Source organism: Oryza brachyantha, chromosome 3 (assembly GCF_000231095.2).
Source record: "Oryza brachyantha chromosome 3, ObraRS2, whole genome shotgun sequence".
Lineage (NCBI taxonomy): Eukaryota > Viridiplantae > Streptophyta > Magnoliopsida > Poales > Poaceae > Oryza > Oryza brachyantha.
This window is the reverse complement of record NC_023165.2, coordinates 25,006,382-25,032,169: the sequence shown is the minus strand read 5'-3', so window position 1 is coordinate 25,032,169 and position 25,788 is coordinate 25,006,382. Positions and strand designations below refer to the sequence as shown.

At 40.2% G+C, this 25,788-nt stretch overlaps 2 protein-coding genes across 3 annotated transcripts; both read right to left on the bottom strand.

Moving 5' to 3' along the window:
* Positions 1-6,241: 6,241 nt before the first annotated feature.
* LOC107303722 (transcription factor BHLH148) lies at positions 6,242-18,696 on the bottom strand. Of its 2 annotated transcripts, XM_040522208.1 has the most exons (6): positions 18,565-18,696; positions 18,446-18,465; positions 17,407-17,499; positions 8,334-9,357; positions 7,748-8,035; positions 6,242-6,649 (listed from the first exon to the last, which is right to left on the bottom strand). In XM_040522208.1, exons 4-6 carry the CDS (start codon positions 8,799-8,801, stop codon positions 6,515-6,517), a joined length of 891 nt encoding a protein of 296 aa, XP_040378142.1. In that variant the 5' UTR covers positions 8,802-9,357; positions 17,407-17,499; positions 18,446-18,465; positions 18,565-18,696; the 3' UTR covers positions 6,242-6,514. The 2 variants fall into 2 exon arrangements, with proteins under 2 accessions (XP_040378142.1, XP_015689712.2); XM_015834226.2 differs by lacking the exon at positions 18,446-18,465.
* Positions 18,697-19,502: 806 nt separating this feature from the next.
* LOC102712066 (DNA repair protein XRCC4) lies at positions 19,503-22,223 on the bottom strand. The gene is made up of 4 exons (XM_006650500.3): positions 21,845-22,223; positions 20,640-20,768; positions 20,326-20,448; positions 19,503-20,020 (listed from the first exon to the last, which is right to left on the bottom strand). Exons 1-4 carry the CDS (start codon positions 22,154-22,156, stop codon positions 19,754-19,756), a joined length of 831 nt encoding a protein of 276 aa, XP_006650563.1. The 5' UTR covers positions 22,157-22,223; the 3' UTR covers positions 19,503-19,753.
* Positions 22,224-25,788: the final 3,565 nt, after the last annotated feature.

The following is a 25,788-nucleotide window of genomic DNA, read 5'->3' as shown; positions in this document are numbered from 1 at the left end:
GATGATACCTAATGGACGATTTTTCCTTTGGAGATAAATACAATGGTCAAACTGTCAATAACTGATATGCAGCAGGCCCCATTATTGATCAATTCAATGTGCATTTTCTGGAAAAATACACTACTAAACACAACACTATGGAATGTTAATTAAAGCATCCCAATTCCATCAGTCAAACGTTGGTACCAAAATATCCAACCCTATTTAATCTGTCCATGCATACTGGTTTCCGTTGCTGTCACCCATACAATGGCCGTACCAATACGGCATGTTCTACAGTCTGCACCAATCACACATTCTTCGGCACCAGTTCTACTCTGTACTTCAAATTCCATCGATCTAAATTCTGAAGTAATATCAGAAGGGGCGATTGTTTGGATGTTTTATGGAAAAAAGTTAAAGGATATATTTGTAAACAAAAAATAATTTATGAATAAAAACTTTATATGCATATTCTTAATGACCTAAAAGACAAAGTTAAACCATAAACTTTAGCAAAAAAAATTCAAAATTAATTCTAAATTTAAGATCAAAAATTCAAATTCTGGCCTATCAACGTAAGCATAAGTGAAAAAATGGTGCCGTATAACAGTACATGCAACTGGAGAACCTTTACACTGATCTGCAGCAAGGCACATGTGTGTGGAGGGTGACAGATCTCTGGGGGTCAATAAGTCATTTGTTCGAGATGCTATCGAAATTATTATCGATACGTGCAAGTTTGGCCATGAGATGATGAAGCGAGTTTTTTTGGCTGGCTGGCTGGCAATGGAATGGCTGCCGCTTGTTTCATCTCGGCTCGCGATCCGTGACGACGCCGGCAAAACGGTGGACGTCGTTGCCGCGGTGGAGTCTCTGACCCGTCGCCATCGCTCGGTAGCTGCTCGCGAGCGACACACAGTGCCGCGGCTTGGACCCGCGTGCGTGCGGCGCGCCGGGTCGGTTTGGCCAAATGCGAAAAATACATCAACCGGCGTATTAGCGGGAAAAAAATAATTTAACTTATACCTTTTACATTTTACATCTTATATTCTTAGCGTTTTAAATATCTTCACTGAAATAGTATGATGAAAAAAATCTAAAATTAAATTTTGGAATTCAAATTTTGACAATGACTTGTGGATTTTTAGGCCAGCCGACGTGGAGCCGGTTGGGACGGAGGCTAACCAGGATGCAGAGGCAGATTCGATTTGCACAATTGCACAGGGGTGTTCGCATGCTCTGCGTGCCCATCCCCATGCGTTGATGCGGCCATGCAGATGCAGAGGATGTGGCCGTTGTTGTGTCCGTTGAGAATTTGGTAGGGAGGATGTTTGTTTCGAGGTCAGAATATGTTCTGACGGAACTTTGGGTCAGATTCCATAGTATTTGGGAGGTCAATATTCAGAGTTGCTAGTTGCCAGTATTGCACTAGTATTAGTTCAGTTTTTTTTACCTCTCCCTTTTGTTTTTTCTGTTATCGTTAACCGAGTATTAATCCGTTAGACTCTTAATGAGAGAGAGAGAGAGAGACAGAGAGAACTTACGCAACCTTGCATGGCCTGCCTTTGGCAACCATAACAGCGGAAATGCATTTGAATAGCTCGTGTTTTCTAGTTATCTCCGAAATTTTCGATTTCATTTTGGTAACATCCTCTCGTGTTTTCATATATTTTTTGATTAGATATATTGATATATCTGACAAAGAACAAGTTAAACTCTTAACATTATCTATATACATATATATTTAGTCATATTAGTTTTTTTTTACTATAATAGTCTTTCGTAATGCAATATTGATTCATCCTAATGAATCAGTATAAATCTATACATACATAAAAAAAACTATATATATTAATTAAAAAATAAATTTCGATAAAACTATATTAGGAAACGGAGTAAATACATAAGCTGCATGGCGCACTGAGCAGCAGCCAGCAGGCTAGCTAGCTAGACAGCGATGACAGCACAAGTGTGATCCAAGCAATTTCGCAACATCCATCGATCACGCGGGCGGTCGATCGATCGGGCGCCGTTTTTGCCACCACCACTAACGCGAACGCGCGTGCTGCTCCCAGTCTACCACCACCACCGTCTCGACCGCCGTCCAATCCAACTCCAACCACGCAAACCGCAAACGCACGCGACAACCACGTACGTACGCAGTATACGCGCTGCCTAGTGCTGCTTTACCTGAAACTTACCTGCTTTCCAGCACCAAGCTCACTTTCACTGCATTACCACGACGACGGCGACACGAGCACTAGCACCAGTATCATTTCAACACAACTCTGAGCGATTTCCTGACCTCTCGTTTTGGAGCTTATTTCTTCGCTTTTGTTTATATTTATAATCTAAAATTCGAACTTTCAATTATAAATTGAAATTGATTTTATATTTTTTCCATCGTATTTTATTTTCCAACATTGGTTTTTTTATCGCTAAGGACGAACACGCGCGCGCGTGTGTGTATATATATATATATATGTTATTCACAAATTATATTTGTTTACAAATATATTGTCACAAAAAAGTCAAACAATCAACCCTCTTGATTTGATCACCAAGCTCATCGTTGGAGCTGAACAAATTTGACTGATGAGATAGAACCAAAAGCGTGCAGATTTTATTTGAAAAAATAACTAAACAATCACTCCCCTCGACTCCATCACCTAGCTCGTCGCTGAAGCTGAACAGATTTGACTGACTTGATGAACCAAACGCGTGCAGATTTTATTTTCTCTCTGAACAAAAAACAAACCCGAAAAGGAGCTGCTACTAGCTGAGCTTGGGTAGCCTGTGCCAAATTAACCAACGAACTGACCCATCGATGTTTTTTTTTCACCTAAATTCCTAAAAGAAAAGGGAAAGTAAGTATCAGTGATGCGATTGCGATGGCATGCACGCATGCATGCGTGATGATCTTGATGCCTGTCTGAATCGAGCCCGGAGAGAGCTTTAACCAAAACCCTGTCGCCTTCAAGCTGCCAAAAGCTAACCCTCACATTCGAATCGAATACCCAAAGCCAAGGTGAAGCCCAGGGCGAACGATCGATCATCACTCGATCGAGATCTGACGATCTAGCCATCTCTCTCTCTCTCCTTTCCGGCCGATCTATCATGCTTACCACTTGGGACAAGTGCAAAGAAAAAAGAGAGAACGATGCGTTTTTTGAATGGAGCTCTTCATTCATTGCTGCTTTAATTTGCCTTTTCGTCGTCGTCATCGCCTTCTTCTTCGTCTCCTTTTCGGCATCTGATGAGGTTTCCATGGTGCTCGATGACATAGATATCATATAAATTACATGCAGTATATATACTTCGATGATTAAAGCAAGCATATATGATAGATCGGTCGATCAATCCGGTTCGATCGAGCTCTAAATGGCCCAGGTCACATGGCACTTGGGAGATCGGTGGATCGGTGGTGCGCGTGATCTGAATTCCTATCTGATCTCAGACCTGGAGGGGATTGATTGGCTGTAGCCGTGTAGTGTCACTCATAATTTGGCTTTACTTATTCTTATAAATTTTTGGTTTTAAATTGGAGCTGATGTTGTTTCTTTCGTCATAGTTTATTTTCGGTCTAGACTTTTAGATGTCTAACAACACGTATATAAAAGTTTTATTTATAAATTGTTATAATTTTGTGAATATACCATTTGCTTTTTTTCTTCCATAAACAAAAAGATGACCCTATGGCTGCTACATGTATATGCGCCGACATGGTAGTCACTCACTGTACGAGGTTCAGTTCGGTTAATTCGTTGGGCTTGGGGCACTAATTTAGTCATCAAGTGCTCCTAGTGAGTGCGGTCCTGGGAGGATTGCTTGATTCCTTCTGATATCTGTGGGGTCTCGTTGCACTGCTCCTTTTTTGTACTCCATCCGTCCAAAAAAACCAACTTTTTGATTTTTGTGTCGGGCATTTGACTATCCGTTTTATTTAAAAAATTTTCAAGAAATTTTTAAAAAATTAATCATACATAAAGTATAATTCATGTTTTATCATCTAATAAAATAAAATTATTAATCGTATAAGATTTTTAAATAAGACGAAGAGTTAAACATTGTATCTAAAAATTGAAAAATTAATTTGTTTTGGATGGAGAGAGCAGGTTATCATATCATCATGTTCATGTGAGCAGGAAGAGGGCATTAGGGTTTGGTTGGTTGAAGAGATGGGTACAGACATACAGTCTACGGAGCAGGGCCGTGACCTCGCCGGCGGCTTGCCGGAGATCGGCCGGCCGTTGTATTGGCGTTACGGCGGAGGTGGCTTTTGGTACGGTCCAAACTGGAGCTCATGGGTCGGATGGGCCGATTGGGCATTTGGGCCAGTCTCTATTCTGGAGGGAATTTCATTTAATGGGCCAGATAGTTTGGGCCGCAGAAAATCCGGCCTGGGCCGTGTGGCTCCACCATATTGGGCCGGATAGGCGTACATTCTGGAAGTTGGGCCGGTGCATCCAAACATTCGGGATTTAGCTATATTTATGACATCATAATAGTTTGAAAAATAACTATCAAATTTGCTTACAATGTAACTTACGTGGAATGTTTTAAGGTGCATCAGGACTGGTGTGAACCATCCATGTAATTTCATGTAAGAGTCACTGTCCTCTCTCACTTCATAGGTGTCTCCTTTTTTAGGGTGTTTAGTTGGTGAAAAGAAAATTTTTGCAGGTCATATCAGACGTTTGACTGGATGTCGAAAGGGGTTTCGGACAAGAATGAGAAAACGAATTTCACAGTTGGCATGGAAACCGCGAGACGAATTTTTTGAGTCTAATTAATCCGTCATTAGCGCATGTGAGTTACTGTATCACTTATGGCTAATCATGTACTACCTCCGTCCCATAATAACCTCATTTTTCGTTTTTCCGTGTCCAACGTTTGACCATTCGTCTTATTTAAAATTTTTTACGATTAATATTTTTATTATACTAGATGATAAAATATGAATAGTATTTTATACGTGACTAATTTTTTTTAGGTTTTTGCACAATTTTTTTAAATAAGACGAATGGTCAAATTTTTAACACGGAAAAACGAAAAATGAGGTTATTATGAGACGAAGGTAGTACTAATTAGGCTCAAAGGATTCGTCTCACGATTTCTCACATAACTATGCAATTAGTTTTTTGATTTATCTATGTTTAATACTCTATTTAGTTGTCTAAAGATTTGATTTGATGTTTTTGGGTGAAAATTTTTGGGAACTAAACGGGGCCTTAGAAGTGACAATTCTGATTTTTTTTAGATTTGTTGTTAAACATTCAATCATGCTTGCTTAATATTTTAAAAGATGATATCGTTGTTTTTTATATATTTCGTCCATCTTATTCAAAAAATTATACAAATATGAAAATGTAAGTTATATTATCATTAAAATATATTTAGTAATTAATCCAATCATAACAAAATAGATGATAACCACGTATGTTTTTTTAATAAAATGAATAATCAAACTATGTCAAAGAAGTCAATGAAGTTATCTATTAGAATGCAGAAGGAATAATATGCAACTCATTTTGTAAAAAAAAACTATTTTTCTAAGGCCCCGTTTAGTTTGTAAATTTTTTTTTGCAAAAACATCAAATCAAATTTTTAGACACTTATTTGAAGTATTAAACGTACTTTAATTACAAAACAAATTTCAGATTCTACCTAGAAACCACGAGACGAATCTTTTGGGTCTAATTAATCCGTCATTAGTACATGTTGGTTACTATAACACTTATGGCTAATCACGTCCTAATTATGCTTAAAAGATTTGTCTCATAATTTTCCGTATAACTGTGTAGTTAGTTTTAATATTTATGTATATTTAATACTTCATTTAGATGTCTAAAGATCCGATGTGATGTTTTTGCAAAAAGTTTTTACGAACTAAACATGGTTTAAATATCGTTTGTTAAAATAGCATCTCGAAAACAGTGACAAGATCCAAACGTAGTTAGGCCACATTCGGCTATTGGTTAACTAATGTGTGCTGAAATAGCAATATATTAATTAACTATCAGCTATAAAAATCTTACAAAATAGATTATATGTTTTTTAATACAACTTTCTTCTTAAATTTTTTAAAAAACAACTATTTAACTACTCAGAAAATATGCGCACCGAAAATAAGAGAATATAGGTTGAGAAGAGGGCAGCGGAGTGTGGCCTTAGTATATTCTGGGAAGGAGTAGCGCATTGTAAATTCTCATTTTTACTCTGTAAGTTTTACTCTGGCCCTGTAAATTCCAGCCAGTACAGTACGAAATCACATGAATGTAAATTTCCATTTCTTCTTTTTAACCGAGACAAGCTACTTCATTCTTCACATACTCTTTTCCTTTTTTAGTAGAAAAGAGAGAAAGCCATTATTTGTATCTACATGGACACAAAAGAAAAATAACAAGACATCTATAAGGAAACATGGAGATTTTCCACTTGCTCCATCACAAGCTCTTTTTTAATTTAAAAAAAATGAAAAAATGGGGTCCCAGCAGGATCATGGTTCAAAAGTTCAAAACTGATCAGAAGTTCAGAACACATTTTGCACATGAGATGTCTGTGTCCAGCCTCTGCTTCCAGGAAATGGGGCATCACTGTCAGGCTGCTTCCTCTCCACTTCCTTCAGGGCTTCTTCCACTGCCTTTTCTACTTCACAAGCCGCAATCTGTGAAAATGACACGTGCGAAAGCTTCGTTAGTTAGAGTGTACAAATGGCTGACTATTATTAATCAACCATTATAAATAAAATAAAATATTAATTTGCAGCTTCATACTCCTATTAGAGAGGCATGTGCATTAAGTGGCCTAGCTGTTGCTCTGTATAAAATATGCTACGGCTGTTTGGATGTTTCCTTTTGAAAGATCACGTTTGGATTTTGTGAACCCTATATTTATAATAATCTTTCAAGGAAAGATTGATTCGGCAGTTGGATACATGGATGGCCAGTGCTAACAAACAACACTTGGTGATTAATTAAGCCTCTAATTGCAGGGTTTTTGTAATACAAGTCATTGGCGTCTTGGGGATGAGGATCTGACAAATGATTTATTCATAAACCAAAAGATTCGACAATAACTTTTGGCAAGCTTGACTAATGTCAAATTGGGGGTTTGAGTGGAATTCCTGCATCTTGACCTCAAGTAGACAGGTAAAATAGTACAGCGAATTACTACACTAATCTTTTCCTTAGGAAATACTCTATCGCTCTGTTACTTGCCTGATCTACCCCAAATTCTCCCAACTAATATGCTTCCAACTTCCAATTCTAAAGTTGATTATAATTGTTCAACCTTATCCTGTTGCCACCACAGTTTCCTGTCTAACAATCTAACTAGGAAATGCAAGGCAGGATACAGTGTATTGATAGGACACGAAAACGAGGCTAATCTTGTAGGTGACGAACTGCTACATCTTTCCTAACCAAATTAAAGCTATGAAAGTAAAGCTCTGAGCCTCTGACAGTAACTTTCACGGAAGCAGGTAAGCTAAGGCCAGTCTTAATGCATAGTTTTATGGCATAGTTATTAAGACGATAAATTAGGTAACCGAGTCAGATGAGTTTTATGGGGATGAAACTCTTTCCATCTCATAAAACTTCCTCATTTAATGACCATGTCAAGTCAGCAATTTTGCTTACGTGATATCTTATTTAATATGTATGACACCTATAAAATATACATTGAGACTAGTCTAATAAGTTCAGAAAGAAGAAGGAAGAAAAAAAATTCCAAACTTTTTCAGAGTTGCAAGCTATGAGCTCACCGTGGTTTCGACGTTCATCTCCGTCCACAGCCTGTTCCCGGACAGGCTCGACCGGATCTTCCTCGTCTTGACGTTCATGCTCTTGAGCCGCCGGAGCGCCCCGATCATGGAGTCGATCGACGACGACGGCTCGTCGACCTCGAACTGCACCTTGACGCACTGCTGCTGCTCGTCGTGGCCCATGATCTTGGCCTTCAGCTCCTCGTTCCTCCTCTGCAGCTGGTCCCTCGCGCCCTTCAGCTCGTGGATGTAGATAGCCGCGGACTGCACGATCGAGTTCTTGTCCCCCTGCAGTGGAATCACCGAGTTAGCAACACTCCATTGAAAGCTCTATATAATCTCGAGGATTAAATGAAATCAACACACTCTGAGACTGCACACGATTGATTTGACCTGAAGAAGCAATGAATTTACAAATCAAATCAAATAGGGCAATGCGATGGCAAACGAACAAATTGAGCTTCAAGAACATCGAAGTAGCACTTTACATCGGCCATTTCTCGGTGGAAAGCTAAGCGAAAGATGAATTGGAGATGGAAACGAAGTGAGCAGCGAAGTGAAGTGAGAGCCAAGGAGGCCGACGAACCTTGGACCTCGAGGAGACCATGGCGTAGAGGTCAGCGTAGCTCTGGCTGAGCTTCTCGCGGCGCTGGCGCTCGCGCATCATGTGGCGGAACCCGCGGCTTCTCTCCACGTCGGCGCCGTGCCCACGCCGCCGCTGCTGCGGCCCCTCCTCGTCCTCCTCCTCCTCTGCCCTCTCCCCGGGGGCAGCGGCAGCGGCGGCGGCGGCGCCCATCCTGCCGAGCACGTCCATCACCCTCCGGTGGATGTTCGCGCCGCCGCCGCCGCTCCCCACCGCCCGCACACCGCGCACCGCGCCGCCGTACTCCTGGAACGCGCTCTGTCTCGGCTCCATAGCCTCCGGCGGGGTCGGCTCCGGCGACGCAATGAACCCGAACGGCAGCTCCGGGGACGCCGGCACCACGCCGCCGTGGTGCGGGTAGAAGAACGCCGCCTCGTCTTGGAACGCGCCGTAGTACGACTCCATTTGCATTTCCTCACCGTCCTCGCCGCCGCCGCTGCTGCTGCTTCGTCTTCTTCCTCTCGATGCGTGGTGGTGATGCGATGCGATGGTTTCCCGGCAAATATTCGAACGCGGGATATAAATAGGCGCGGGTCGAACACCATTCACGTTTGGTTTTTCGGGCCACGTGGTCAAAATAGCCGTGTGTTGCAAAAACGCGAGAGGGGAGCGAGTGGATTGGCTACAGAAAACGGCCGGTCAAATGGGGGAAAAAAGAAATAAATTTCGTGTGGTTTTTAAATTTAGTTATTAATTATTAAATTATTGGGAGGAGAGAGCGGGGGTGGAAAAGAGCACGTGGGATTAGAATTTTGAAACGGAGGGGTACGGCTACGCGCTTTGGGGGGCCGTGACGTCACCTGCGGCTGTACACGTCGGCAGCCACAGAAGGTTCCACGTAGGAGGGGGGCATCGATTGGGAAGGCTTGTCCCTGTCTGTGTCCTTTTTGCGGATGGGACCCTTCCAGATTTGGTATTTACTACACGGTAAATTACCCATATCCTTTTTTAGGAGGGATGCTGCAGGCTGCAATTATTACGAAACAGAGGTATTATTTTATAATTAGAGGAATAAGATAGATATCAATCGCTAACAAATTTGTAGCAAATTTTCATTCATTCGAATATAGATAAATAGAGTAAAATAGCATGCAACCACTCTATTCTGGATTTGCCATGGAACAGAATAACAACATATTTTTCGTCGAAAAAACAAAATATTTTATTCAAAGAAATATACTAAGGGGGCAAAGTTAAAGCAGATCATCATTATCTTACCTAATATCATATATTTTGGTAAGTAAACACTCAATTTTCTGGCATATTTGGACATTTGTTCTTGATCTAAGAAACCTACAAATTTACTTTTAAGCTCAAGGGGCCTATTTGATACTGTACTTCAACTTTAGAGAGATCCCTGCAGTTTTCCCCCACAATAACAATATTCTGAAAGAAAGGCATCCCAAAATCTTCCAAGCATCATTGCAACTAGTCAACATGATTATCTTATTACCATATTGGCATATAAAATTCCATGCAACACGCACTAGAAAATATTTGCCCAAGTGGCGAACAAAAGGAGGAAAAATTCAAGCGACGAGTAGATTGAATCAGGAGACGCTCACGCACAAATTAAGTGTGAACTAGAGAATCAGCAGCCAACTATTAATCAACACGTCAAATGGATTTACCACACGCTGTCGCTAGTGAGATGTTTGAAGAGCTAATGACGAGTAAAGACTTCTTTCTCTCCTGGACCAGCTGAATCTTCTTGATCTGGCACAGCTCTTTTTGCCGGCACAGAGAGACCTATGGGAGAGAAACTTCTAATTGTTCAGACAGAGTGGTTAGTGTACTGCTTTTTAATTACTCACTCGGTCCCATATTATATGGGATTGTTTGACCACTCATCTTATTTTAAAAAAAATAAAAATAAAAATATTATTATTTTTTATTTTTTATTTTGTTTATTTTAAAAGTAGTTTAAGTGCTACTTAGAAATTTTTATATTTGCACTAAATTTTTAAATAAGATAAATGGTTAAAAAATACAAGTGAATAGTAAGAATCCCATATAACGTGGGACTGAGGGAGTAATAATTATGGAGGTGGTTAGCTTACTGTTGATAATGTGAACTTTTCAATTTAATTACGTCCTCCTTTATAAAATTCTTTAGAGAGGTTTTTTTTCTTTAAACACGTGCATGCATGCATGATTCGAGGTGTGATGAACTGATAGTGCTGTTTATATTAATCAGGGCATATAATTATATGGTCAAGGAGAAGTCGTAAGTGATTCCATATGTTTCATTTCAACGTGTTCCCCGTGATAGCCTCCTTGTGTATGTGTATGTTAATTTGTCCTAGTCTTCAGTTGCTTATGTCTTCAAAAATTGGATAAATTTTGCTCTTCTGCTGTAATTATATAGTAGCAATTTGGCTCTTAAGCCAATAAAATTCCTCCATGCTACCGGATCGTAGGAGACTAAAAAAAATTCAGAGGCACATGCTTGATATGGAGAATTAGATATTGAGAATAGCACTAGTAAAGCCACGTGAATTAATTGGGAAGCGTCATATGATCTGGATATGAACTAAAAAAACCATGAAAAATTGGAGCTCACGGCAAAGTCATGAGACACAAATTGAATAGGATAAAGTACGGGATGCTGCCTTTATAGAATATGTTTTCACGTATCATTAAATTATGGGATACTTCCAATGGAATTCCATTATTGAAAAAAAGGGAGCTTTATAAAAGATTTTCATATTGCATAAAAAATTCCTACAATAATGGTCTGTTCCAAAATTAAGGCACGAAGAAGCTACATATCTACTTTTAGGGATAATAGATCAAAAGAGACATGATTTAATGTAGAAAACCCCTTCCAAGTAGAGAGAGAAAAAACACGGAAGAAAAATCCACCAATAATAGACCAGGATTACATGTATATATAAGGCTGGTCTATATTTACGGGCATTGTATAGGACAAACACCAAGATCAGTACTAGTATTGGACTAGCACTAGCATATTTGAGGCATAATCTAGCATCCACTATCTCTAAATTGTTTCAAATGAGTAGTAATTCATATAATCAACTCTTGAGGCACATACTGAATCAACCTCGTTAAAGAAAAAAAGAATTAAAAGTTGATTCGTCCTGCAATACTAGCCGCACGAAAAAAACAACGCAGGAAAAGGGTTGGCGTTGGAAATTTCATATGCGTTATTGGCCAACCGCTACGTACCGTACGTACGTCTGCTAGAGCGAGTAGCAGTAGTAGCTTCTACAAGACCACATGTGCCAAGGCGACGACCAGGACCAGCAACCGACCGAGCTAGGGCGAGACGAGATGCATGCGAGAGGCGCCATGTACAGTCTGAGTCAGAGCGGAGTGTGCCGCTGGCGTGACCCGGTCGGTCGTGACCGTTCCCTGGAGTTCGCTGTGAGTAACATCGTTCGATCAATTCCCTAGCCTTTTTTTTTCCTTTTGCCACGAGGAAGATTACGGGACGATGTACTGTTCTAGAATATGATATACCTAGATAACTAGGTATTAAGCCTGATACACATGTGTTATCAGGTTTGATCAGGGGCGGAACTAGGGATGGCAACGGGGCCTCAATACCCGTCGGTATTTTCTCTATTAGGGGATGGGTATGAGACCATATCTCTTACCGCGGGTATCAAAATAGACAAGAATCCATCCCCAACAGGTATGGCGGGTACGAAGACGTTATATATATACCCGTCTTCGTTCCCCATGAGTAATCTGACTGTCTTAGCACCTATGGCAAAATGGATCCAAATATATCCAATAATTATTTTGGCCCAATGCCCAAGTCATTCAGTCGCGCGCGTGTGTGTATATATATATATATATATATATGTGTGTGTATGTGCGCACGCGCGCGTGCCACTTGACCAGTAACCTGCATCCCTGCCTCTCTAGCTCGGAGCCGCCACGCCGCCGCCGCCGCCGCCGCACAAGCTCGAAGCCTCGGACGCCGCCGCCTCACGAAACTGCTCGCGCACGTCGTCGCTGCCCCATTCGCTGCCGACCTGCTAGCGCACGTCACCGCCACCGCCCTACTCGCTGCCAACTTGCTCGTGTACGCCGCCGCCGCCACACGGAAATGCTCGCGCACGCCGTCGCTGCCCCACTCGCCACCGACCTGCTAGGGCACTCGCCGCCGCCGCCCTGCTCGCGCACGCCGTCGTCGTCGGCTTGCCGCCATACGCCGAACCACCACCTCCACGGCTCCAACATCGACGACCGCTCGCGGAGCTCCCACTCCACGCACTGCAGCACCAGCGTGACCACCGCCATCGCCACCTCCAACGGGTAGTCGCCGCGCAGCCTGGAGTCCATGAACGCCGCCACCTTGCTGCCCCGCGTCCTCGCCATGCATCGGCTGCCGGCACCAGCTGCCCATCCGCTTCCTCTTGTAATCGGGTATGTACTCGAGTACGGGTTACTCGTCAGGTTTGTTTTACCCCGTCGGGGACGGGGATGGAAAAAATCTATACCCGTGACCACTAACGGAGACGGGTTTAGGCCAATTATATTTTTACGGGGTTGATAACATTCTTTAAATACCCAACGGGTATATACCCGTTACCATCCCTAGGCGGAACCATGAAACTCTTAAGCCTAGTGCTCAACAATTGAGTATATGTTTTTTTGACAAATTTTATCTAAACCTTAGTATTTTGCTAATGCATTTTTTAACTAAGTGTGGGGCTCAAGCCCAAGCTGCTCCACGTCTGGTTCCGCCCCAACGGTTTGATACCTATATATCAGTATATCTTGTATTACTGGCTAAATACACATGCTTTGCTACGGAGAAATATGAATTATACGCATGTTAGTATTGTTCAGAACTTGTATTTTGAAGATAAAAAATAGAACAAGCATATAGAACTATTTTGAAATATAGTTGGTGAATGGTAGATTCATTGTCACCACCGTTACTTTCTTCTAGAGTCTTAGAGAAATGCGACGCTGTTTTCGAGCATTTCTGGTTTGCCATTGTGTGCAGAGAGTTTTTGGCACGTGGTAGCCTCCTAATGTCTCCTAGGCCGCGTTCGAAGTGGGGAGGATAAGTTAACTTATCCCTAGCACGGAAAACGTAGTAATAGATTAGTACATGATTAATTAATTATTAATTATTAAAAATATATTAAATATATTAATATGATTTTTTAAACAACTTTCCTATAGAATTTTTTTTGCAAAAATACATCGTTTAGCAGTTTGGAAAGCGTGCGCGCGGAAAACGAGAGGGATACGTTAACTAACTGCAACCGCCAAATGCGGCCTTAGGGCATGTTCAACGGCTGTCTTTAAACCTTCTTTATGTTACGAAATTTGCAAAAAGACCCCGCTAGCACTACTGCGACGTTTTTTCTATTCGCTATTACTATTGAGTACCTTGATTTATGTGTTAAAAGATAAATTAAATATTTTGCAGACAACCAAATAGACAAGCCATTGTACAAACTGTCTATTTAGTTATCTGTGTGTGTCAAATAGACAACCATCGTCTATACTGTTGTATTTGCCTGGCTTAGATGTAGGACGCGAGGTGAATTAAATTAGCTATATATATGATGACCACAATGAACGTATGCACCAAGCGAGAGGGAGGATACCGGTTGTACCAAGCCAACACCAGCAGCCACCGATGGATTCGCGCCTTCGCATGATGCGAGGCGTGCATGTGTGGCGGTGCCTCAGGTGACGGGTTTCCCTGTGCGTATGCATGTTTGGTTGGTCGCCTGTTTGAACCGGTTCACATATGGCCTAGGCCGCGGATTTGTCAGCCTCTCGAGCATCGATGATAGCCGCTATATTGCCAAGTCTGATGAGAGTCGGCAGAACAAAGCTACAATATTCTACACTGGGTTTTGGTGCTTCTCATGACTTCACTTTCTTGATGACACGTGTTCGCACGAATCTATGAGCAGTCAAGTCCTACATTAGGGAAGGGCCCGTTTAGTATCCAATTTTTTTTCTTAAAAACGTCGCATCGAAATTTTAGACACCTAATTGAAGTATTATACATAGATAAAAAACTAATTACCTAGTTAGGGAGAAAATCGTGAGATAAATCTTTCAAGTCTAATTAGTTCATGATTAGCCATAACTGCTATAGTAATCCATACATGCTAATGATGGATTAATTAGGCTTAAACATCTGGTCAAACATCCGATGAGAGTCTCGTCACGAGACACCCAAAAATTTTTCTTTTCGCAAACTAAACATGCGCTAAGTGTCTATCTTTTCCTCGTGTTTTGTCCTCCCCTTCTCGTTTGAAGCTCAGATGCTACGTTCCTCCTTCAAATTGAATTCACTCTTGAATTCGCCCTATTACCCCATGAACAACTATAGAAAGAAATCAAAACATAAGACTCATAGGTAACTAACTAGGCATGAACAATTCCATATACGTCTCATGCATATGTTATTCAAGTTCCTAGGTTGACTCTCGCTCAGTCAGATGTGTCTACAGAACCTTCATATACTTGATAGTGCTATGCCTCAACACCCTCTTACATTCAACTAGGATTCTCATTGGATAGGATTGAAACGTCGAATCTTGCTCTATGGTCACTGACTTGAAGGTAATATGATGTTTCAAATCTCTCAAATACTTCTGCCACGTAGAATCATGGAACACATAATGTACCATTTTCATGGACTCTCGATACGATAAGCTAGGGTCCCAATTCTTGCCACCATTGAGAATGACCCAATACACCTAAGGCTAAGTTTGCCTTTCATCCCAAATCTCATGATGCCTATAGTATGAGATTATTTAGAAGTACTTAATCACCAATGCAAAACCCTAACTATTTTCTCCTAACATCAACATAGCTCATACAAAAGATTTAGATCTAAAATTATGACAAGATTCATTGCAAAAATAACAAGAGGATAAAATAATATGCAGTTTGTGGATCAAACAAGGTTTGCTCCGTTATTTATATATCCACAAATCACAATTATTTGACTAGTTCCATTGCCATTGACTACTGGATTATTTGATCGACTAACATAGCATTGCATGGTCGACATTTAGGCTTGTCTGAAAGTGTGATTTGGGCCGGATAATCTCTTTTTTATCGTGAACACGCTTCTCGAACTGCTAATCGATATGTTTCATGCAAAATAAACTATATAGAAATTTCTTAAAAGAATTAAATAAATTCATTTTCTAGAGTTTATAGTAGTTGATACTAGCTCACCTCATTTGTCATGTCAGAATCAGAATCAACTCAGCTCATTCAGTTGAGTCAAATGGGACCTTAGATCTAAAAGTACGAAAGCATTTATTTAAGAGCAATTTTCCTATCCTTTAGAAAGTGTTGAGAGATATCATATTTTCTAGTATAAAATCTGTTACCTTCAGTTACTCCATACCTTGAGGTAACCAAATTTTAAGTGTAAATTTTGGAACCTAGAAATGATTTCTCAAAGATAGTAAAATTATCCTTTATCTAAAATTCTGTTCGAAGAACTTTCAAAAGAATTTGCAGTAAGTCTGTCTATGAAACAAGTTTTGATTTCTATTTATACACATCCACATTTATGTGACACGTTCCCTATCCCTAGTCGACAGGTTTTGCCATTTGACCACTTGAGCCGCAGCTCACGAGTTTTCTCACTAAGCGTGAGTTTTAGCTTCACACACACTCTAATCTTTTTGCTTTTGCTTATCTTTATAAGCCAGAATTTGAATTTTTAAACTTAAATTTGGAGTTAATTTTAAGGCTTTTTCAACCGAAGTTTATTTTCCAGCATTGGCATCAGATCGTAAAGAATACATATATAGAAGTTTTATTCATAAATTATTTTCGGTTTTAAATATGCTATTTGGCTTTTTTGCATGAAAAGCCAAACAATCACTCTTGTACAGAAACACAACGTCCTCGACCTTGGGTGATACGTGCTGACGCGTGTGCCATCCTCCGTTCAGTTTTAAGGGGGCGAGAGCTTTATAAATGCTAATGGCTGTGGTCTATGCAGTCGTGCTTATGTATCGTCTGCGGATGCAGTGCATTCGCTTGTGTGGTCATGAAGTCCAGAATTCTTGCCTTTCAATTTTAGAGCATAGGGCTTCAGTATCTGGTGTGTCGGATACTTTTTTTGCCGCCGGATAAAAACTGAAAGGCTTAGATTGGTTGCTACAGTAGTTATTACTGGAGCAAGTAATATTTTACGAAGGCTCTGATACTGTTTCCCTCGCATGAGCAGTGCTTGTCCGCGGTACTTCAGATGATCCAGATCCCCCCTTCTAGTAGCCAAGTGCTCGCTCTTTGACTTGTATTATTAAACAAATTATTGGTGTTGATTATTTACTCGATAAATTAAATATTTTATAAAAGCAAACTTAACAAATAGCTTAAAATAAGTGGTATGATCACTACAACAACACAACAACATAAGAAAGTTCATTGAGAAAGCAATTTATTCGCAGTGTGAAGCAAATAATTTGGTGCTTGCTTGACTCATCTAAGTGCGCAACTTAGAACCAGTAGGTCTTTTTTTTGATAATTTTGTTTATTTCAACAATTCACCTGTTCTTGGACAATTCATCGTATGACCACTGTTTTGTTTAGTTTGTATTGTGTCGTAAAAAAGATAACTTTTTATATGTATGTATGGTAACTTAGAAGCATACCAACTCTAGTACTCCATTTGTTCCAAAATATAAAAAACTAGAATTGGATATGGCACGTTTTGGTACTATGAATCTACTAGACATGACACAAGTTCGGATTCATAATATAGGATAAATCACATCTAATGCTATGTTTCTACATTTTGATATGCGATATCCAGTATATTAGAATGAGGGAAGTAATAGAGAGGCACGATGGTTAAGCGTAAACCAAAAATGGCCTAAACCAGATGGTTGAGAACTACTCCACCAGTTTAGTCCAAGAAAAAAAAAACCATTCCAATGCATAAGACAGGATAAGTTTGAGCACAACAATATCCAAGCAAACATGGGAGCTCCCCAATCAAAGAGAGAAAAGAATACACCAGGGTCAGGGTCAGGGTTACCTCAACTGTCGGGATTCAGCAAATCCGCCACCGACGAACCATCTGATGTTCTCCATGCCTCTGCTCCTGTAACGGAGTTTCCTCCAGGAAATTCTGTCAAAGTATCAGCGAAAAATCATCAAATATAAGAGTGAAGAAATGGAAAGGCATCCTCATCACATCGCAAAGTGAAGGATAGAGCAGCGTAAGATAAGGGAATATCCAAAGCTAAACGGGGAAAAACATGATCTGCCCATGGAGCCAAGAAGCATCCTTTAATGTTTGGACTTGAGGGCTGTTGATTTTGATGCAGAGAAACTTAGTTTCTTCTAATGAAGTGTTTTGTTGATTATAGCGATTTGGAGGAGACGATTAGGAGAGACGATAAAAATCCTTGTCAAAGTAAAACCTCATGCCTTCAGTGTCCTAATGAAACCCAAAGATGGTTCAGAAAATGATTCAGTGGTTGGAGACCATGGAATTATCTGTTTATGGTTTTAAAATCTCATTATTTCGATTGTTCTTTCTTCTGAATGCAGATAAGATAGTAAGAAACCAAAGGTTGCATTTTTGCGTGCTTAGAAATCCCTGTCCAAACAAAAACCAGAAGATAATAGTAGCAGATAAATCCCCTGACAAGACATACAAAAGGCTCTTCAATTCATCCTTTCTCTCTCTCTCTCTCTCTCTCTCTCTCTCTCTCTCTCTCTGAAGAATCTGCAATTCTCAAAATTCAATTTTTTTAAAAAATCAAAAAAAAATCTGCTATTCTCAATCTTGACATGTCCAACACAGAGAAGATCTTCATCCACAGTTCCACACGTCGTCTTCCTCTTATTCTCACAAGAATTATGGTTCTCAAAAAGATGAACGGAACCCAAAATCTTTCCGGGAAAATTCGATTCAAACTGACAAGAATGAATGAAACATGCACGCTCGTTCTCCCATGCAAAAACTGCTGCCCAGACATAAAATCAAGCAGCTGAAGTGCGCAATCAAGAGAGCTCAGAAAGACCATAAGCTAGAGCACGAGAAGCAATCGAGAAAACCAAACCAAAACCTCCTGAAAAAATTGCAACTCTGCAACCAAAACAACATGCTAAATCAGAGCTCCCAGTAAAAAAAAAAAAAAAACCGAATCAACAACAAACCGCAGCAAATCAGCAAGGAATTTCTCACCTCATCTCTGCTTCTTGATCCGATTCTCCTTTCCCCTCTCTTGCTCAGCTCGGCTTCCTCCCGAGCTTCCTCCCCGCGTCTGACGGGGAAGGAATGTGGTGGTCAACAGCAGGAAGTGTTTTGCCGCGTGGATTGCAAACGCTTAATTTGGTCCACCAGACGGCAAGAAGAGAAAAGTCTCAAACTTTGACTGGAAAAAAAAGTGACCTGACTGCCCCTGAAATGCATAATTAACACGTGATTAAACGGCATTCCCTTTTTTTCTTCTTTGTTTTTTCCCAGCATGAGAAGGACATGCTGTATGTGACTATTCAAGAAAAAAAGGTTTGACTTTTTTATTTCTGAAAAAAGAGGTGGATAGTTACAAGTGTGGTTATGGTAGATAATTGCAACTTTAAAAAACTGCAAATCTGTGATGTTTTTGTGACCTCAAAAATCTGGCATCAACTCTAATACAATTTTATCAAGACATTCTCATAAAAAACCTGCCGATTTGCATCAGCAGTAAGGATGGTTATATCGAATGAAACAGACGAAAAACTGAGACAGAGCAGAGCGACACACACCAAAAATCAGAATTTTCTGTCCATTTTGAACTCCCAACTTTCAGTTGTTGTGAAGGACAGAAAAATGTGTCAAACTAGTGGACTTGTCTGATGATACCCTTGTTCTAACCCAGAAAGGGCACATGATCTTGAGTTGTATTATGCAATGCAAAACACATGCTACCCAGCTTTGACTTCAAATAGTAATCTCCAAACAAAACGAGGAAAAGTGCAGAAAAAAGGAATCGTGGTATGCGGCAAAAGCGCATGCCACTGAAGTACATATAATTCTATTAAATTATAGGAGTGTAGCCACCATCGGTTGATAATTCCATCACCTTCCTCAGCCAAAAACACGTGAAGAATATTTCCGACAAGCTTTGGCAATGGTAGGACTCAAGTTTAGCTCCACATGCACCTCACAGTTCACAAGCTAAATGGTTGACCTACTTGAGGAAATGAAAATTAAACTCCACATGTACTTCACAGTTCACAAGGTACATGATTGAAACACTCCACATGTACTCTACAGATAAGGAAATGGACATTAGCTGGACGACAGGTACATCACATGGATTAACAATTCCCATGTAGGTCCTGTTATGCTGTTATATTCAGTGCAGCAGTTAGGTTACTTGCTCAGGCTATTTTCTAGTCCTCTTGCGACCCCTACCCCCTCGTGAGGTGGCTCCAGTTTTCTCAGGAGAGCTATGTAGATCGCCACCACCAGTTTCAGAGGGTTCATCATTAATGCTTCCATTTTTGTCACTTTCTTCCTCAAAGAGCTCTGTCTTATCAGTAGAGTTATCCTCTTCCTCCTCCTTTGGGGCTTTTTCAGCTGATTCAAGTTCTGTGAGTTTGTTCTTGAGTTGTCTGAGCTTGGCTTTCTTTGAATTTAAGACCGCCACAAACTAGAGAGATGGTACAATAGTGAGTAGTGAACTACTACAATAAGTTCAATATACAGTTTTCTTGTGTTCTAGACTTCTAGTCAACTAAGAACTAAATGAGAAAACCACGCACACCAAAAGTCAAAATATGGCCATGAAAGGGAGCAAAATATTGAAGCTAACTAATCAGCGGAATATGATGCTCAACAGATAGTGTTCATTGTGACAATAGTCCGTATGCAAACACGCAAAGTTAAAGTGATGGGTGTTATCAACTAGCTCTGTATGGAACTGAAAGAAATTGTTGTCTGCAAAAAGAAATGTACCTTTGAAAAAGTGGCTTGTTCAAACTCGGCTTTCTCATTATTAAATCTTTCACTTTGTTGCAAGCACTTCTCAGATTCTTGTTTCAGCTTATCAAAGGATTGTGTTTTCCTAACAACCTCTTCCTGAAAATGGACAAGAAAAAGTTTAATCATTCAAGTCCAATTAAGTAATATAAAGAAGATGGCTCGGCAGTTTGCTGGTAGGGTGCAGTGAGGTCAGATCAAGTTCATGAAAATCTAGACAACCAACTCACTGCTTCCCTAGAAAATTCTACTAGCACAATACTCATAGCATGGAAAAGGAAGTGACATACACTCAAGCGTATATTTGCATCCATAAGAAAATCCAAGATCTCAGCTATAGTCTGCTGAGTGTTAGGTGAAGGCTGCAGTTTCCACCGCCATTCTAACTTGGTACCCTGTTTTTCAAATGTCCATGATAACTACATGGACAAAAACATAAATTGTCAATACCTCCGAAAACAAAATGAAAGAGAGAAAAAACATGGGTACAAAATAAGCAAGGGCGTGAAATGGTCCCTTTATAAACAAACACATGCCTGAAAAATAGTACTACTTGTGTTTGACATAGTTTCATCACCGTTTGAAAATCTCTTCACTCAAGCATATCATATAGTCAATTAAGCCCATATTTAGGATGGCATGACACCAAGAAAACCAATGTTGTTCCTAGCATATGAGTAACTTGAAGCAATCGAGGTCCAGTAAATTGTCAAGGGGCAATAACCCCCAAACAAGTAATATATCTCAGAAAACATTATTGTATTAATAAAATAGAAGGAAGCATTTTGAGTCCTAAATGATGTGATCATCATACACTAACTCGATGGACTGATCCTGGTTTATATGCAAAGTTTGCGATGAGGCATTATTTCAATGCTGGAAACAGTTAGCAGAAAACATTGGATCAGTACTTCAGTATATGACTTACAGGGAATGTCAAAAGGAATCTCTTCACATATTAATTCATCAATGTATAAAAGCATACTCTATGTAAGAATTGGTTGTGTGTATAATTAAATCCACATGAATAATCAGTACATCCCTTACAGGCCAAAATGCAAAAACTAAAAGAGAATGTCAGCAGCTTGGATTGTAAAAGAAAGACACATAATATTGAGTTCAAACCAAAAGCACCGAATTCTCCCGAACAAGAAAATACTTCCTAGGTTGGGCCCAAAAGGATTTGGTTGAGACCACATTGCCAGTATCCCAGCACTACACAGATTAATGGATTGCATTACTCGTGGATGAGAACACTACAACCAGCCTGTAAATGCATTTTTTTTCTCCAGCTACAAAACGCTACTCCGTACAACTTTTTCTGCAAACGAAAACGCTACAAAGTTACCAGCGAACCGAGCCATTCCATCCATTAATCGGTGAGACAAATGCGACAGTACGTAGAAATTGATCACTCTACTTCCAACTTGCCCTAAAAAATGTGTAGCATTGTGCAAAAATCAACTAAGGCGATAACAAGAGGGGGGGAGCGAACCCTTCGACTACCGTTGCCGGCGTCGTGGAAGGAGTAGGTGGAGGAAGGCTGCTGGAAGGCGAGGTAGCGCTCGGCGAGGGAGAGGTAGTCCGCGACGGGCTGGTCCCACTGCTCGGCCCGGAGCCGCACCTCGGCGTCGGAGGCTTCGGCGACCCACGCGCCGGCGCCGTCGGTGACGGCGAGGGAGAAGCGGGTGGGGTGCCACGTGGCCTTGACGAAGACGGCTCCGCCACCCACCGCCTTGGGGTCCTCGACCGCCACCGAGAGCTTCGCGCAGCTGTGCCTGGGCGCCGCCGCCGTAGGGGTCGCCATGGGGAGAGGCCGCGGCGGCGGCGGAGGCGGAGGCGGTTGCGGCTCGTGTTTGGGAGAAGACGGGTGGAATCGTTTTGGACCGTCCGATTAAGCGTCGCTGGTCCAAATCAAGGGCCCTGATTGCGTGCACTACAAAAACCTCGCAAAATAATAATTAAAAAAGAGTAAAAAAATACAGAACTTTCTCCGTTTTTAAGTATATGTATCACAGGTTATCTTTTGAATACAACGATGAATTGATTAACTATTCGTCTAGTTAAAACAAAGATGAATAAGACAATTGGTATATTGATCTATTTTGTGAAGTGATACTGTTAAGCAAGATTCGAGTTTTGACTTGTAATGAACTAATGATGAAGAAAAGCTCATATATGCTCTAAACAATAAGTCTAAAGAAAATTTGAACTGTGATCAGTACATCAACTCACAACCGTATTTATAACTATTATTTCTCACTGCGAATATTTTGTAGTGATACTGCTAAGTAAGATTTTGTGTGTGTACTGATACTGTTAAGCAAGGTTTTCTCACTGTACTATATGCTATCAATATCTTCTCATAACTATTCCTAACAAAAGATAAAGTTGATAAAATAAAGTGGAAGAGATATACAAGTAACGTTGTTTTCTCCGATCTGGTTAATTCAACACTTTGTTTTTGAGCTCGTTTTGCACGGTGATGTGTTTGGTTTACTTTTAAAATCCTTCTTCCCAAAATGCAAAAAAATATTTTTGGTAATTGGCTTAGGGGAACAGTTAGATACATGAAAAAAACTGGTATTATTTGGTCCTAATGTAAAATGTCATTTCATAAAAAAATGTCTAACCCTATGCAAATTATCTTCATATTTTTTTTAGTTGGCTCCAATATTAATATATGATGTTCTTGAGCAGTTATCATGTACAATAACGCTAGACTTTTAGAGTTGATTACCAATAATCTTTTATTCTATGGACAATTACAATTTGCCACTAGTTTGAAACGTTGTTGTAAAATTACCATTAGAAAATTACAAAAATATATCCTTGTAATTTAGAAAAAAGCGATGGAAAATTTACAAAACCCCCTTTATTCTACTATATAGATGGTGTAATATAATACATATGAGATTACCTGTAGAATCTTGATGGTTCTTTAAGCATTTTGGTTATTTTTTTTACTATCTAAAAGAGTAATTGGAGATGTATCTAACGTTCTTTGTTTTTTAGTTTTCAGAAAAATCATTGACTATGGGCTTGTTTGGGGAGTTTTAGATTCTGAGAAGCTGCTGTTTGGCAGCCAGCTTCTGAGAATCTGGAAATGCTCCTAAACCCAGCTTCTCCAGATTCTGGATTCTTAGTTTATTTTTCAGAATCTGTAAATTCTCAAAAACTGTGGACCGTTTGGGGCAGCTTCTAACAGAAGCTGCAGCTGGGAGAAGCTCCCCCAAACAAGCCATATGTGTGGGCAGCGACCAGATGCAAAACTTTTTTAGTATCTATACTACTATACCACCTACCCTCACTACAATTTTACAATTTAGCCCTTAGATTCTGTGATATTAAAAATTAGTTAAATATAGATTGATATCTACATATAATTTCAAATTAAGGCGACTATTTCATATAAGAAAATTTGATAATACTCCTATAAAAATGAGTAGTGGTGCCACCACCACCTACCCTTACTACAGTTTTACAATTTAGCCCTTAAATTTCTTGATATTAAAAATCAGTTAAATATAGATTGATACCTACATATAAATTCAAATTAAGGTGACTATTTCATATAAGAAAATTTAATAACACATCATAAAATCTATAACAAAGCACGAATATTTAACTAGTTATCATCTAAAAGAACTCATAACTACCGCTGCATGCCTATGGTTACGTTCCTTTTAGATGCCTACTGAGCAGATTATTCATCCATTTTTACTTAGACACTTCCTTACATATAAACATCATCATCTCATCCTTCCAAAATATATTTTTCAACTTTATAACAGTTAATTTCATCGCTTATTATATTAAATAATAGCTATAAAAACTTAGATAATCTTTATAATTTCAACCATAAAGTGAACACATAGTGTAGCGTAGCTTAAGGTGACACCGCTTAACTCATCCGGGCCTCAGGAAACAAGAATCCTACGGTTGAGCTTTCTTTTTACAAGTAGCTAAAAAAAGGGCCGTCTTCCCGAAAGAATCTCGGGATTTGACCACTATACAAGGCCCTGTTTAGTTCTCAATTTTTTTCCAAAAACATCACATCGAATCTTTAAATATCTAAATGAAGCATTAAATATATATAAACATTAAAACTAATTACACAGTTATGGGGAAAATCGTGAGACGAATCTTTTGAGCCTAATTAGGACGTGATTAGCCATAAGTGCTACAGTAACCAATACGTGCTAATGACGAATTAATTAGACTCAAAAGATCCGTCTCACGGTTTTCATGCGGAATCTGAAATTTGTTTTGTAATTAGACTATATTTAACACTTCAAATATATGTTTAAAAACTTAATGCGATATTTTTTCAAAAAAATTTTTGCAAAAAGGCACAAGCTAGGGCGGCAAACGTAATAAGTACGGACAAAAGAGGCGATGCGCCATTTCGTGGCCACCTCCGCGGCCTGTAGCTTCAACCCTAAGCTTGGAATCGAAACCATCTCCATGAAAAATTTCCATCATCACCACCACGGTGGCCTCGCCGTCGCCGCTATCTGCTCCCTCCTCCCCACAAGTGGAGGCGCAAAGTCGCCACGCTTTTGCAGGAGAATCGCTTCGCGTTTCAACGTCACGGATCCTAACAGGCTAACATGCACCAACAGGCTATGGCTGTTCTCTCTTTTTTTCTCTTTTACTCTTTGATTCTGTTCTTGTCACTGCCACGAGGAATAACAGCCATCATCAGCTAGCTCGTCCGCTTACCTTTTCTCACGGTCACCGGCGACGGCATAGCTAGATCGCCAATCTCAAAAGAAAGTGACGCGAATAGCATCTGATCGGATGCTGCTGCTGCTGCTTTTGTTTCTATCTTTCTGAGCTAAAAGATTTTTGTGTCGCGTTCAGTTTCTCCACATAATATCGATCGCATCTGATTTTTTTTGTTTTTTGGTTCTGCGAGCTGCTGCCAGCATATAATACTGGGCTAGGCAGGTTGAGTCCCGTGCAGCTCATGGCCGTCGTTGCAGATGAAAAGCTGAAAGAAAGAAAGAAAGATTGGATTTTTTTGGGGGGTCAGGGATGTGATTTTGTGTTTGTGTGTGTTGGTCTTCTGAAACTTCTGAGATGATCCATGGCTGTTGAGAGGAATGACGTCTGGTCTGAAGGCGCGCGGCGCGGCGGCTTCGGACCAGGCTTCATTCCCCATGACTCATGGAACCGACATGTGCACTAGCTGGTCTTGCGAGCTTCATCTTTGCAACGAATTTCTGATGAGCAGCAGAGAAACCGACCAAAGATTTCATGGAAAGCGGCCAGGCAAGGTAGGCATTTGTTCATTAATTCTCTCGAGCTTTCTGAAGATTTTTCATGTTGGGATTTTGCAGAGTCGCTGTACTAGGCACTGGCTGTTTGTTTGAAATTTGCTGAATTGGATGCGCAGCAGCACAGGTGCGAAATGAGGGTACTGCAACGACGAGA

What these genes read in the sequence shown, in the direction of transcription:
- LOC107303722 (XM_040522208.1), bottom strand. Translation starts at nt 8,801, where the DNA reads ATGCAAATGGAGTCGTACTACGGCGCGTTCCAAGACGAGGCGGCGTTC. An exon ending in TGGTCTCCTCGAGGTCCAAG is followed by an intron (nt 8,036 to 8,333) that starts GTTCGTCGGCCT and finishes ATTCCACTGCAG; the next exon opens with GGGGACAAGAACTCGATCGT. An exon ending in AGATGAACGTCGAAACCACG is followed by an intron (nt 6,650 to 7,747) that starts GTGAGCTCATAG and finishes TCATTTTCACAG; the next exon opens with ATTGCGGCTTGTGAAGTAGA.
- LOC102712066 (XM_006650500.3), bottom strand. Translation starts at nt 22,156, where the DNA reads ATGGCGACCCCTACGGCGGCGGCGCCCAGGCACAGCTGCGCGAAGCTC. An exon ending in ATGCAAATATACGCTTGAGT is followed by an intron (nt 20,449 to 20,639) that starts GTATGTCACTTC and finishes GTCCATTTTCAG; the next exon opens with GAAGAGGTTGTTAGGAAAAC. An exon ending in AACAAGCCACTTTTTCAAAG is followed by an intron (nt 20,021 to 20,325) that starts GTACATTTCTTT and finishes CCATCTCTCTAG; the next exon opens with TTTGTGGCGGTCTTAAATTC.